This window comes from Oncorhynchus keta, chromosome 31, assembly GCF_023373465.1.
Source record: "Oncorhynchus keta strain PuntledgeMale-10-30-2019 chromosome 31, Oket_V2, whole genome shotgun sequence".
In the NCBI taxonomy this organism is placed as follows: domain Eukaryota; kingdom Metazoa; phylum Chordata; class Actinopteri; order Salmoniformes; family Salmonidae; genus Oncorhynchus; species Oncorhynchus keta.
This window is the reverse complement of record NC_068451.1, coordinates 3,148,425-3,163,608: the sequence shown is the minus strand read 5'-3', so window position 1 is coordinate 3,163,608 and position 15,184 is coordinate 3,148,425. Positions and strand designations below refer to the sequence as shown.

Below are 15,184 nucleotides of genomic sequence, written 5' to 3'. Positions count from 1 at the left end.
TTAGGGTTATTTTAGATGGCACTTAGCTTATTATATAACTATTGAAACAGATTATGTGGTTTTGCTATGTTTTTGGGGAAGATCATACCAGCATCATAACATGCGTATCGATGAAGTGTTGTGATAGTGTAATAACTATGTAAAAAATGTATGAACTCATTAAATGTGACGTACAGTCATATTCAGGTCATGATTGGTCAACAAGCTTATTTGACATGTCAAATAGTGTTAGTATATTTTTTGACACGCAAAGACCCAAACGACGTTCCATAGAAATCCTGGTAGAATGTATGCACACATGACTGTAAGTCGCTTTGGATAAAAGCGTCTGCTAAATGGCATATTCTTATTCTTTATATTCTGGTTGAGAATGAAAGGACTGAACAAATGAACAACGAAACAGCACAGCAAGTAAGTGAAAGAAATAGGTTTTTGATTATGTTTCACTGGTAATGGGGACATATGTAAATGCCAACAAAATAACATTTTGGTCAGTGTGTGTTTAATCTTTATTTAACTAGGCAAATCAGTTGGCATTAAGTACAGTTGGCAATAAGAACAAATTCTTATTTACAATGACAGCCTACCCCGGAAGACGCTGGGCTAATTGTGCGCCGCCCTATGGGACTTCCAATCACGGCCAGATAGTGACTGTAGTGACACCTCTTGCACTGAGATGCAGTGCTTTAGACCGCTGTGTCCATGTGTGTATGTTAACTATTTAACTGTACTAGAATGCTTATAAGGCCGCTATAATTTTAAATATCGGGTGTTGGTATCGTTTTTCTTTTGGCAAGGAAAATATTGGATATCGCTATCAGACAAAAATGTCATCGGTGCATCACTAGTATCTAACACTTTGGGTGTTGATTAATCAAGAACACTTAACTGTGTTGGTTTTCTAACACGTAAGTGTTGTCAATCAATCAGGCACACTTTACAATATTAAGCTCAACATCGTGGGTGTGGAAAATGTACACTGCTCAAAAAAATAAAGGGAAAACACTAAAATAACACATCCTAGATCTGAATGAATGAAATATTCTTATTAAATACTTTTTTCTTTACATAGTTGAATGTGCTGACAACAAAATCACACAAAAATGATCAATGGAAATCAAATTTATCAACCCATGGAGGTCCTCCTCCCAGACCTGGACTAAAGCATCCGCCAACTCCTGGACAGTCTGTGGTGCAACTGTTAGTGGATGGAGCGAGACATGATGTCCCAGATGTGCTCAATTGGATTCAGGTCTGGGGAACGGGCGGGCCAGTCCATAGCATCAATGCCTTCCTCTTGCAGGAACTGCTGACACTTCAGCCACATGATGTCTAGCATTGTCTTGCATTAGGAGGAACCCAGGGCCAACAGCACCAACATATGGTCTCACAAGGGGTCTGAGGATCTCATCTCGGTACCTAATGGCAGTCAGGCTACCTCTGGCGAGAACATGGAGGGCTGTGCGGCCCCCCAAAGAAATGCCACCCCACACCATGACTGACCCACTGCCAAGACAGTCATGCTGGAGGATGTTGCAGACAGCAGAACGTTCTCCACGGCGTCTCCAGACTGTCACGTCTGTCACATGTGCTCAGTGTGAACCTGCTTTCATCTGTGAAGAGCACAGGGGGCCAGTGGCGAATTTGCCAATCTTGGTGTTCTCTGGCAAATGCCAAACATCCTGCACGGTGTTGGGCTGTAAGCACAACCCCCACCTGTGGACGTCGGGCCCTCATACCACCCCATGGAGTCTGTTTCTGACAGTTTGAGCAGACACATGCACATTTGTGGCCTGCTGGAGGTCATTTTGCAGGGCTCTGGCAGTGCTCCTCCTGCTCCTCCTTGCACAAAGGAGGAGGTAACGGTCCTGCTGCTGGGTTGTTGCCTTCCTACGGCCTCCTCCACGTCTCCTGATGTACTGGCCTGTCTCCTGGTAGCGCCTCCATGCTCTGGACACTACGCTGACAGACACAGCAAACCTAATTGCCACAGCTCGCATTGATGTCCCATCCTGGATGAGCTGCACTACCTGAGCCACTTGTGTAGGTTGTAGACTCCGTCTCATGCTACCACTAGAGTGAAAGCACCGCCAGCATTCAAAAGTGACCAAAACATCAGCCAGGAAGCATAGGAACTGAGAAGTGGTCTGTGGTTGCCACCTGCAGAACCACCTCTTTATTGAGGGTGTCTTGCTAATTGCCTATAATTGACCTGTTGTCTATTCCATTTGCACAACAGCATGTGATATTTATTGTCAATCAGTGTTACCTCCTAAGTGGACAGTTTGATTTCACAGAAGTGTGATTGACTTGGAGTTACATTGTGTTTAAGTGTTCCCTTTTTTTTGAGCAGTGTATTAACATTTTAAGTGTTTCTATTTGTTTTTTTGAGTAAATGCACAAGGGAAAATACCATGTGTGTTTGGTCTCCACTCTGAGCCAGAGCCACACCCTTATCAGCCAGGGAACAGGAAGAGGGACCCGGCTAGCAACCGGTTGGGCTGTGTTTTGTTTTAAGTTGGCTGGTAATGGCAGGGGCAGCAGATCAGCGGGACCCCACCCTGCGTGTGAGAGGAAAAATGACAAGGCGCAAGGTTGACTTGACTCTTAACTCCAAGTCTGAGTGTTTTTTATATCCTCCTTTTTAAATGGGCACTGGGCTATTTGAAAGGGAGCCGCTGTGGAACGTTGTGGGCCTCCGCAGGGCTGGCCTGGCTGTTTGTGCTGACTGATTGATGGGGGCTTTAAAGGGTTACTCGTGTCCCGCTTTTATTACCCACTGTACCTGGTGATTGTCATACCTCAGTGCGAAGAAAGGCGGCAGGTGAGTGGTGTTGTGGAAGCAAACGCCACAATGGGGTCAAAGCGACTGGGGCAAGGCCGTTAAACATTTTATTACTGAAAACTGAAAGGGTCCGGCTTTGACATGTAAAGAACCCAGAGGAGAGAAGTCCTGATAGCGTCATATTTATTTATTTAATTTGATTTTTTTTGAATTTTACCCCTTTTTCTCCCCAATTTTGTGGTATCCAATTGTTTAGTAGCTACTATCTTGTCTCATCGCTACAACTCTCGTACGGGCTCGGGAGAGACTAAGGTTGAAAGTCATGCGTCCTCCGATACACAACCCAACCAAGCTGCACTGCTTCTTAACACAGAGCCATCCAACCCGGAAGCCAGCGCCAATGTGTCGGAGAAAAAACCTGGCACCTGGCATCTTGGTTAGCGCGCACTGCGCCCGGCCCGCCACAGGAGTCGCTGGTGCGCGATGAGACAAGGATTTCCCTACCGGCCAAACCCTCCCTAACCCGGACGACGCTAGGACACGACAGAGCCTGGGCGCGGTTGCAACAGAGCCTGGGCGCAAAAGTCTCTGGTGGCGCAATTGGCGCTGCAGTACAGCGCCCTTAATCACTGCGCCACCCGGGAGGCAGTGATAGCGTCATATTGACTCAAAACAAATAAACTTGTTTAATTACTCTGTCGTTTTTAGAATCTTAATATCACAAACAGAATTTGTGTTTTAAAAGGACATGTCATTTTTTTCCAACCTGCCCGTCATTCACCGCCAGTCGTTCACTGGCAGTCAAAGTGCACAGCTGATGGCCCATCCAAACTACACCTAAACTATACTGAATGAAAATATAAATGCAACATAAAATGTTGGTTTCATAAGCTGAAATCAAAGATCCCGGAAAGCTTATTTCTTTCAAATGTTCTGCACAAGTTTGTTTTACATTCCTGTTAATGAACATTTCTCCTTTGCCAAGGTAATGTAAATGTAATCGATCCACCTGACAGGTGTTGCATATCAAGAAGCTGATTAAACAGCACAATCATTACACAGGTGTACCTTGTGCTGGGGAGAATGAAAGGCCACTCTAAATGTGCAGGTTTGTCACACAACACAATGCCACAAATGTCGGAAGTTTTGAGGGAGTGTGCAATTGTCATGCTGACTGTAGGAATGTCCACCAAAGCTGTTGCCAGAGAATTGAATGTTAATTTCTCGACCATAAGTCGCCTCCAACATCGTTTAAGAGAATTAGGCAGTACGTCCAACCGGCCTCAAAACCGCAGAACATGTAAAACCTTGCCAGCCGAGGACCTCCATCTGGCTTCTTCACCTGCAGGATCGTCTGAGACCAGCCACTCGGACAGCTGATGAAACTGAGCAGTATTTTTGTCTGTAATAAAGCCCTTTTGTTCGGAAAAACAAATTCTGACATGAACTTTGATTAAGGCAGCCCTCTGCTCATGATGGTAGTATGGCAGGCCATTTTGGGGTCAACAAGACGTGTGACTGTATTTCGGATAAGAACTTCTGGTCTGAAACAGGATGGTTTTTTCTTACTGTAAATCCTGTTGCGTTTTCCAGTGGACGGGTAAACCGAACCAAGCTGTACCGGTTGCACCTTTGCATCCTATTCTTGCTTTTGACTAACCTTTCAGCAGGTTTCTGGTGGATTTTGTTGGTCTTTTGCCCCAACTGGTAACCAGTTTCTCTTAACCAACAATGCATTTCAAGAAATAGATGGTTAAGGGCTTGTAAAGTAAGCATGTCACTGTTGTATTTGGCGCATGTGACAAATCAATTTTGATTTGATCATGTGTGCTGACACACTTTTCCATTCCACTAAGGAACATCATTTTGGAGACCAGTTTTGTTTTGGTTGCGCTCATTCGAAGGGGGTGAGTTATAGAAGCATATGTGAGTTTTTCGAAAACACTTGTGTGTTAGGCAACTATAGGAAAGAAAATTGAGAGGGCTGTTTTGTCTTGTATTTAATTGTTGACAGACAGTAGACGCCATGTTTATATTGGAGAAGGCGACTCATTTTAGTAGTGATGCGTTTATGTTGGTTATGTTGTGCAATAAAGTTGTTTTCTGTTGGTGGTGAGCAACTATAGGATATATTTGTAGTCTGAAGGGGGAAGGTGTTACAGGTTTTGATTTTCCCATTTATGTTATGAGGTTGGTCTTTAGCTTGTTCGCACGCAGGGCGCATCGATTGCCGCCATTGTGTTACACCTGTGCTGGTTGCCATCTCGTTAGTTGGAAGGTGTTTCACCTGTGCTGGCCCAGATGCTAGTTAAGAGTGGCTGGTCCAGTGCTCCAGTTGTTCGACGCAAACAATCCTCTTATCTGAATTCCTTGATTTTCGTTTTGCTCCACCTGTTTGGTTTGCTTCCTGTCTTTAAGTTTGGTGTGGGTTATTCTTTTGTTTGCCTCTTAGTGGGCAAATTTAGTGGGGAACTCATGGTGGGTGTCTTTTAGGTCCCAGTTGTTGCTATGCAACTTTCAGTGGACACCCCTATGAGTGTCTTTTATAACCCCTCCTAAAACTCCACCTGTTTCGTTTTAGTTGTTGTCAGTGACTCTTTGTTAGTTCACCCTTCTGTTTGAGTGACATTTTTGGTTTTCTTTTCAGGGGAATGTAACAAATAGAGTCCCAGGATATTAACCAAGATATGGTCAGTATGCCAGGGTTCTCTCCAAACAAGAGGGGTGCTGTGCCACTATGTAAAGATTTATAAGAAAATGTATCCGATATTTAGCAATGATTGAGTAACTATCTCTGATCGGCAATGAATGACATGATTGCGGAACAGGCGGTATCATTTTCCTAAATTAATTCAGCCTGCTTTTAAAATGTGCTGTCTCGACACGCAGTGCATCCGGAGAACGTCTTTTTTGAATCATAGCTCTCGTATTGGCAGCAAGTATGAAATGGCACACGTTCTTTTATAGCCTGAACTGTAGGGATTTCCTGTAGGGAAAACTGTAGGCCCCCCCCAAGGTGCCTTACTGTGGTTATAAACTGGTTACCAACATAATTAGAGCAGTAAAAATACATGTTTTGTCATATACCACTGCTTTTCAGCCAATCAGCATTCAGGGCTCGAACCACCCAGTTTATAGTGTGGTTTTCATAATGATTTTATTGAGAAAAGTCCAAAGATGTCCTCCGACGCGTTGCTCTGACTTGTCTGTGTGCTCTCCTCCCAGCAGCAGATGTGGCCTTACACACGAGACACACACATCGACGCTGCTGTCCCTGTGCCCAAGTAGCAGTTATTATAATGAGAACAGAGGTGTAGTCTACCGCACAACTCACTAATGCCAAGTCCCTGTGGGTGTTGTTGCAGGGGTAGGTTCTCTTAGTCTCTGTAGTTTGGGGACAGGGCTGAGAGGGGAGGACCCCCTCCTGAGTTCCGTTAATAGCAGGGCTGATTGTGGTTTAATTGGGAGATTGAGGGTCTGTGTGTGTGAGTCACAGAGGAAGTCCAGTCTGGCCCGTGTACCCCCCCACACACACACACACACACACACACACAGAGGGAGAGAGGGAGGCAGAGATTAGTAGCAATGCTTTATGGGTTTGTTTGGGGCTGTCCAGGCGAGGGGCCGTGAGACAATGAGTCATCAGGACGTCCTGGCCCTCCCTCTCTCTCACCTCTCCCCCTCCTCGCACACCCTGACTCCAGGTGGTGCTTCTTTTCTCTTGGCCCCGTTAGTCACTCTGGAATTGCACATGGCCAATCTTTATTCATCATGGTGCTTCATTTGTTTCTGTCAAGTTATCATTCTCGGTTTGTCAGGCTGCTGATGTGACATTCCAACGTTGCCCCATTATGCTGTGGAGTTATATACACTGGGTATACAAAACATTAAGAACACCTGCTTTCCATGACAGACTGACCAGGTGAATCCAGGTGAGGGCTATGATCTCTTATTGATGTCACCTGTTAAATCGACTTCAATCTGTGTAGATGATAGGGAGGAGACAGGTTAAAGAATGTTTTTTTTAAGCCTTGAGATAATTGAGACATGGATTGTGTGTGTGTCATTGAGGATATATGTGCAAGACAAGATTTAAGTGACTATGGACGGGGTACGGTAGTAGGTGCCAGCCGCACCGGTCTGTGTCAAGACCTGTTACACTGCTGGGTTTTTCATGCTCATCAGTTTCCCGTGTGAATCAAGAATTGTCCAAAGGACATCCAGCCAACTTGACACAACTGTGGGAAGCATTGGAGTCAACATGGGCCAGCATCCCTTTGGAATGCTTTCAACACCTTGTAGAGTCCATACCCCGACGAATTGAGGCTGTTCTGAGGGCAACTCAATATTAGGAAGGTGTTCCCAATGTTTGGTATACTCTGTTTCGACCTGATGTGGTGGAGCGTGATATGGGGCTATGCGGTTATCGTGACACTAAGTGTGCGCTAGTGTTTTGGCTTGGCTGGCTCTCCTTCAGCCAGCCCCGTGCTTTGGTCTCTTTAAAGATGTGATGAGCTGATGTTTTTTTCTCTTCTCTCTGTCATGCAGCTGGCCGGTCGCGGGACAAAGGAGAACAAATGCTCCGTGAAGGCCGTGGAGGAGATGCTGGAGTCCATCACCATGTCCTAGGCCCCCCCCTGTTCCACATGGCTCAACAAGGCAGCTCTGTTGGCTCAAGGCTGTGCACCCCCCCCTCCAGACTCGACCACCACCTCCCCTCCCCCTGTTATTAGATGATTTAAAGCAGGACTGGAGCCCTATATAGTGCAGTACTTTTAACCCAAGCCCAATCTGAGCAAATATTGTGCACTATATGAGATAAGGGTGACATTTGAGATGTAGGACAGGTAGAGAATGCTCCCGCATTGTGATCAGGGACTGAGATGTGAGTAGAGAAGAGGCTGTAATAAATGCTAATGAGAGGGCTGAGACAGGTCCGTCTGTATGCAGCTAGGCCCTCGTCTGTAAATGAAATAAAATCAAATGTTTTTTATCTTAACTAGTTTTTTTTCTCTGTCAGTCCATCCAGATGTCTTAATAAAGGTTTGAATTGTTTGTTGTCTGGAGCAAATTTTCTCATTTCAGTGGGTTGGTCCTATTAGGTTTTGTGTATAGGACCAATCTTATCAGTACATTGGCTCAACTGTTAATGATAACGGCGGATTCATTACTTTTATGATGATAATAATGATAAAATCCTCTCTGTAAGCTTTCTCTGAACTTATGGTGATTGAGCCCCAGCCACTCTAACCACTTTACCCCACCAGTAGCAACAGCAGAGCAATCAGCAACACTAGAGCAGTCTGCTTAAACCATTTTCCAGTGAGCGGGAGAGGTGTCATTAAACGGTTAGCAGCGAGGCTAAAGGCCTTTGCTTCTCACACTGGATCCAGCTGTGAATCCCGCCCTTCAATTACCCAGACACCATAAGGGCTCTGTAACTGCAACGCTCGGTGGCGCGGGAGAACACCTCTGTCATTTCAGTTTAGGGAGACCCAGAGCACACGGACTGGCTGCCAGTAATTAAAAAACACAGCCAAATCAAATTCATGACTCTGAGAAAGTTCAGTGGTGGAAAAAGTACCCAATTTTCATACTTGAGTAAAAGTAAAGATACCTTGAAATAAAATGACTCCAGTAGAAGTCACCCAGTGAAATACTACTTGAGGTAAAGTCCAAAAGTATTTGGGTTTAAATGTACTTAAGTATCAAAAATAATAATAATTTAAAATGTCTTATATTAAGCAAACCAGATCCTTTTCTTGTTTTTTTATTTATTCACGGATAGCCAGGGTCACAGTTCAACACTCGGACATAATTTACAAATGAAGCAATTGTGTTTCGTGAGTCTGCCAATTCTCAGGCAGTAGGGATGACCAGGGATGTTCTCTTGATGTGTGTGAATTAGACAATTGTCTTGTCCTGCTAAGCATTAAAAATGTAACGAGTACTTTTGGGTGTCAGGGCAAATGTAAAAGTTGTCAAATATAAATAGTAAAGTACAGATACCCCAAAAAAACTACTTAAGGAGTACTTAAAAGTATTTTTACTTAAGTACTTTACACCACTGGGAACGTTTATAACTGAAGGGGAAAAAAATAGATATTAATGCTGTGAAAAGGAGGTCTGGTTTCCTATACCACACTCATTTGTGATTGTCGGACCCGGGCTGGTCCAAATGAATGTCTTGTTTCTCGCTCACCCGTGCAGGGTCAGCTGGTACTTCGATCGCTTTTTGTTTATTAAGTCGCAGCAATTGTCTCATAATTTCAACTCGCAGACTGATGGAAAAGTTGAGCGTTGAGTTTATTGCCTTTTTTGGACAGCTTTGGGATTTAAAGAGGTCGCGGTGCCCTAAGCCGACGTGGAGAAAGCCATTTTCCCCCCAGTTTTTAATACCCTGGTCAGTGTATGACGTGTCTGCCTTTGATTTTGAACACCAATCTGGCAGAACCAATGAAAGCCAAGGGACTTTTTCTGAGCATAATCTGATAGTGGTCACTTTTACAGGATTCGCTGAAGGTAAATGACACCTTTGAAGAGCTAAAGGGATGTTTAATTTGAGAGAGGATGTAATTTACTTGCTGACCCAGGCAACTAGGTCTGTTCTTGTGGTGAGGGTAATGAAATGCCTGTAAGTGGTCCATAAAGGCTCATTGTCAATCCTAGTGATGTGTGAATGATCAGCTCAATGCATTGACACGGAGACACTGTCCAATAGTGACTGATGCAATAGTGCCATCTGTAGTCTGGAGGTAGAACTTAAAGAACTTCTGGGAGTTCAAGGAAGAAGTTCAGAGAATATGGAGTAATGAATATGAGTGTCGGAATGCAAGGTTACACTCTCATCAGAAGTTCTTTCCTACACATAATACATTTGAAGTGTTAGCCTATCTTGATAAACATCTTATATGTAAGGATCATGATCAATTACAGACCCATGGATATGAAAATGGTCTAATTAATAAGTCTGTCAAAAGGTAGAAATTACATGACGTATAAATGCACTCCCACCAAGTCAGTTGCCGCGTTCACACACTAGTCGGAACTAGGAAACTGAAATTTACGACTTGTTAACTGGTTGAACGTGTATAACTACAACCAGATAGCAAGTCAGAAATGTACGAGTTTCCTAGTTCCTACTAGCACGTGAACGCGGAAAGTATTTTTTTGGAAGTGTTTCCACTGGCAGCCCAATTCTGATCATGTGCAAAAGAGCTGTTCTGATTGGTCAAAAGACCAATTAGTGGAAAAAGATCAGATTTGGTCTGCCTGTGTAAACGCAGCCTTTACAGTCCTGTTCTGTTTGTTTTTTTGTACTCTACATGTACTGTAGAGTCAGGTTCAGTCCACCGCTATGCACCACACACACACAGCAATGTGAAGATTCCCAGACAGACCAGCAGCAGGAAGGGAAACCCAGTCTGCCCTAAACTGTTGGCTCTGCTCAGCGAGTTACAAAGTGCAGTGGATTAGCCATTAGTGTTGCCTGTAATCCCTTATTCCCAAAGAGATTATCTTGAAGAGGGCTTGCTAGTGTCTAGAGGCTCTATTGGATCCAGGCTCCACAGTGGTCAGGTCAGCTGAAGTGGATAATGCTCTGTGATGAGCTTACACTGTGACTTAGCCGTCCTCGGCCAGAACATCAGTCAAGATCGGGATGATATCTGAACTCCGCTAGCCACGGATTGGACGTCTTGATCGAGAGCTAGAGACACGATTGGAAGACCTCCAGAAAAAAAATCCTGATCCATGCTATACATATCTATTTTTTTTAACCAAAGAAATCCATATAGTATATTATATTTCTGCCAGGCTTGAAGAGAAGGAAAAAAATAGGATGTCATCATTAATGTGAACTATGAGTATGAGTGGATGTTCTCGAGTAGCTTTGTGTGAACCATCTGTCGGCGCAGTGAAACGTGTTGATTCTGAGACCGAGGCGAGGGCCGGGCGAGGGTGTGGAGGATGAGCAGCCATCCATGGTAAGGTCTGGAGAGAAGTTTCTCAAGGTGAGGGAGTGGGGTGGGTGAACGGGGGAACGGGGAGCCCATCCGCCTCTTTCTGTTTTTTTTTTTTTTTGTGGGGGGACTGGATGGGACTGCTAAAGATGGATGAGGCATGCGGTGCTATATCCTGCCTTGTCCAGTCACAGAGTGAGAGCGAGGTGATGGAAGTGTTTGGATAGGAACGGAGACCCCCGGGACCAACGAGTACGGATTGCTCAAATAACCCCTGACAAAGTGGAGAGATGTCAGGGGCTCGTCCGTCAGAAACATACATGCCCACAGATGCAGATGCTGTCTAAATAAGAAGTGTCATCGGTGTTGCTCAATTTAAATGTGAGCAAAATTATTAATCATATCACTTTAGTAAATCATTTTTAAAGGGTTAATGATCTCAGATTTGACCATTTGTGGCCTATGAAATTTCTCGATTACCTAAAATGTGTCATTGATGTTACCGTCTTTAGTGTTACTAGTCCTATTGGTGGCACAGTGTTATCATTAATGGTACATTTTATGTAAAGTCATTAAGGTATTAGTTCAGAGACGGAAGAAGGACCCAAATACATTTAAATACATTCTTTTTTTTAAACATGCCCAAATTCCATCGCAATTCATGAATGACTGTTTCCTATAAAGCTATTCAATTACTTATCAGTACGGACCAAGATTCCACAGGCTTGCGTGTCTAAATCAGGCCTATCATGAGGATCAAAAGCAGTATTTTATCTTGAGGTCCTGGTATACTGATGTGATCAGATTCATGTTTTACCTACACGAAAAGGCTTAAACCCCATTTGAAAAGAGCATAGAAGATCAGCATGTTGCTCCCAAAAACTCAACAAAAAGGACTGCTTTCAATCTATTGTTCTGAGCCATGAATCTATGAATATTAGCTCCACAACAATAAATTCACCCCCAATTTATGCGCATCTGTTTACACAGAGATACACTTGAAAAGTCAACAGTAACTTATTGTGATTTCAAGTAACTTTGTTTTCCAGGGTGAAATACATATGACGGAAAATCTGTTTTGACAACCAGTGACCCTCCAGTTTCATGCCATGAAAAACACAGAGTTGGGTTTAGAATTGAGTAAATTTCTCATTCAACTAGTTGAGACGGAATTTATGCCACACCGCAGCGTTTTGACATTAGTAGCGAGTATGGTTATTTCAGTATAAAAGATAGGTATCACATAACTTTCCACATTGGAAAATAAGAGATCGCTATTGCATAATAAAATGGCAACATTGCAAAAATGAAACTGCGAGGTCAATTGGCAAATTACTAAATGCTAACCTTTCTCTTTTACTGCACAATGTCTCCTTTCAGAACACTGCCAATTCACGGATTCTGAATAAACTGACTTTACTCTCAAAGGGCAATGATGCTGGGAAATAGTTTTCTCTCAAAGCCAAAGGACAACTCACAGCCAGTGTGTATGTGTGTGTGTGTGCGCTTGTGTATCTCTTTGTGCGTGTGTGTGGTCATTTCTGAGATACTGTGAGCTTTGCATTGGGAAATGAGACTGGCTCTGAACGCAGCTCGTCTCCCAGGCCACTTGACCATGAGGCTCCAGACGGCTGCCATATCCTTCCAGCCAGGAGATATTCTGTGGCCTCTAGAGGCCTGTCTCTGCTCTGGTCTGGTCGCTGGACCCTGCGTTGGGCTCCACATGGCCGTGGTGACGGGTTGGCCATCCACATGCCGTGCCCAAGCAGCATCCTGTCTGCACACTACGTCACAGCACATGGCATGTGCCGAATTAGAGAGATAGAAAGGGGCAGGCTGCTGGCTTCAGTAGACAGTTGTTCTTTTCAGCCCAGGCTTTGCAGACCACAAATCCTCTCTCAGAGCGTCTTCTCGGCCAGAAGGCATGCGTCTTACCCCACAAAAGGCCTAAGACCTAATTACAAAAAATAAGGAAAAAGCAGGATCGGCTACTGATTGAGCTTCCTGGGTGAACGTTGCCGGCAACCACAGGGATATGTTGTACCCGGAGCTGGATATAAGAGAAAGACTGGGAGGATGGAATAGTCAAGAGAGTTGGGGATAGAGAGAGAGGTTTCTGTAACCTAGAACACTTTTATGAATGGCGTCCTCAAGCCGTTACACGTTTGCTCGCCAACATGGTGGGTGTTTTGTTTTTCAGACACTTTGTCAGTATTTTAACTCACAACAGAACGCAACACAACATAGCCAGGTTGGTAGGTATGGGTAACATATCTTTAACTGCTTCAACAATGCTTGAGTCAAAAGAATTCCAGGGCCGTGTGCCAGACCTCATTCCTTATGGCAACAATGGGACACGACAGGAATTCTTCTCCGTATTTCCCCAATTTCTCCTTTGATGTGAACACTTCCTCCCCAAGGCTTTGATTTCACTGTGACAGCTGTAGTCAGGACCCACACGTCGCAGGCCTCGCCTGCCTGCCTCCATCATGACTCAGATTTGTCCTGCTTTTCTTTATCATCTTTTTCACCTCTTTTTTGGGGGGGGCCTTAATAGCACACTGAAGTAACCCTCACCCATCTCTGTAAATGTGAGTTTTGTTGTTTTTCATTACAATAACGTGTTTCTTCTTTTTCCGAATCTCTAAAACCAACAACGGCGTTATTGACGGCGTCCACATGGGCTCGTGAGGATCTGTGGACACGCATGGTTTGACTTATCAGTAGTCTGGTTATAGACCTCGCCCCGTGGAAGAGATTCAAACTCCTCCACTGTCTCTTGGGGTAATTGGCCACTGCTAATTCCCAACAATGATAGTTGGGAAACATGGAAGAGTTTAAGACAAACCCCAAAGATCTCGTCTGAGCAGACGGGACCCGCTACTCTTTTGTGTGATTTGTTCATCGGTTGAAATTGAAGATCGAGATTGACGAACAACTGTGCTCAACTGTACATTTGCAGGACAAACTGTGGAGAGCTTAGGATGACAGAGCGGTTGGTTGCTTCGACTGTGATGAATTCCCCCACTCTCTGTCAGTGTATGGTGTGCATTTGATTCACTCTGTTACTGTATGGCATGCTAAGGTTGCCAAACATATTCTGTTGGATACATATTTGGCAGGGAATATATAAGAAGTAGCAAAAGTAGCAACTAACATTCCTCTCTCGCTCTCTCTGATATCTGCTCCTGAGAGAGGATGAGTTCCTCTGATTGAGGTGACATGCAATCATATTTATTTTTGGGCTGACAAGATGAATAGCAGAGCGGCGAGTGATGAGATTTTAAAAGTTTTGTTAGTGCTGTGTCTGTACGCGTGTGTGCACATACACACGCTTACGCAAACACACACACACACACACACACATTCTCCTTCCAGTGAACTTGGCAGAAGGTAGATCCTATCATCTGTTTGTGGGGAGAGTTGAGGTGATCGTGATGGGTTCAACTTAGTCTCTATCGCCGAGACAGTAGCAGGGACTCTTCTCTTCATATCTTGAACAGAATTACGCACTGGGGCAGGCTGATGCTGCAATTACTAATGAAAGCAAGGGCCCTAATTATTATGCTGGAAACTTCACAGCTTGTTGTTGTCTAGCATTTTATGATTGGAAATAAGATTTATTTAGTTGAAGATATGCTAGTTGTCACATTGGCTCTTAATTTACGATATGTTGACTGATGGTATATTATTTAAGAAGATTGTTCTTATCAATAACACACTCATACTACTCTAAAACCTCCATCATACTATTGTTGCCCAGCTGCCCAGATATGCGAGCCTACCAGATGGGCTAAATGCCTTTTATGCTCACTAAGATGGCAAGCAACACCGAAGCATGGATGAGAGCACCAGCTGTTCTGGATGTCTGTGTGATCTCGCTCTCCGTAGCCGATGTGAGCAAGACCTTTAAACAGTTCAACATTCACAAGGCCGCGGGGCCAGACGGATTACCAGGATGTGTACTCAGAGCATGCGTGGACCAACTTGCAAGTGTCTTCACTGACATTTTCAACCTCTCTCAGACTGAGTCTGTAAGACCTACATGTTTCAAGCAGACCACCATAGTCCCTGTGCCCAAGAAAGTGAAGGTAATCTGCCTAAATCACTACCGCCCCGTAGCACTCACGTCGGTAGCCATGAAGTGCTTTGAAAGGCTGGTCATGGCTCACACCTACCTCCTTAACACCTTCTACCCCCTGCATATAGCCTCGCTATTGTTATGTATTTTCTCGTGTTACTTTTGATTTTAAAAAATACTTTACTTTATTTAGTAAATATTTCTTGAACTGCATTGTTGGTTAAGGTCTTGTAAGTAAGCATTTCACGGTAAGGTCCACACCTGTTGTATTCTGCGCATGTGACAAATAAAATGTGATTTGATATAGCCTCAATGTTATTTTATTGTGTTACTTTAAAAACAAGTTTAGTTTATTTA

General features: G+C 44.1%; 1 protein-coding gene across 1 annotated transcript in view; it reads left to right on the top strand.

The window, feature by feature from the left end:
• emc2 (ER membrane protein complex subunit 2) overlaps positions 1 to 7,840 on the top strand; it is a 52,506-nt gene extending 44,666 nt beyond the window's left edge. Inside the window, exon 11 of the mRNA XM_052489333.1 lies at positions 7,334 to 7,840. Within this exon, the coding sequence (XP_052345293.1) occupies positions 7,334 to 7,414 (81 nt within the window). The 3' untranslated portion in view covers positions 7,415 to 7,840. The remainder of the gene's footprint in view (positions 1 to 7,333) is intronic.
• The last annotated feature ends 7,344 nt before the right edge of the window (positions 7,841 to 15,184 follow it).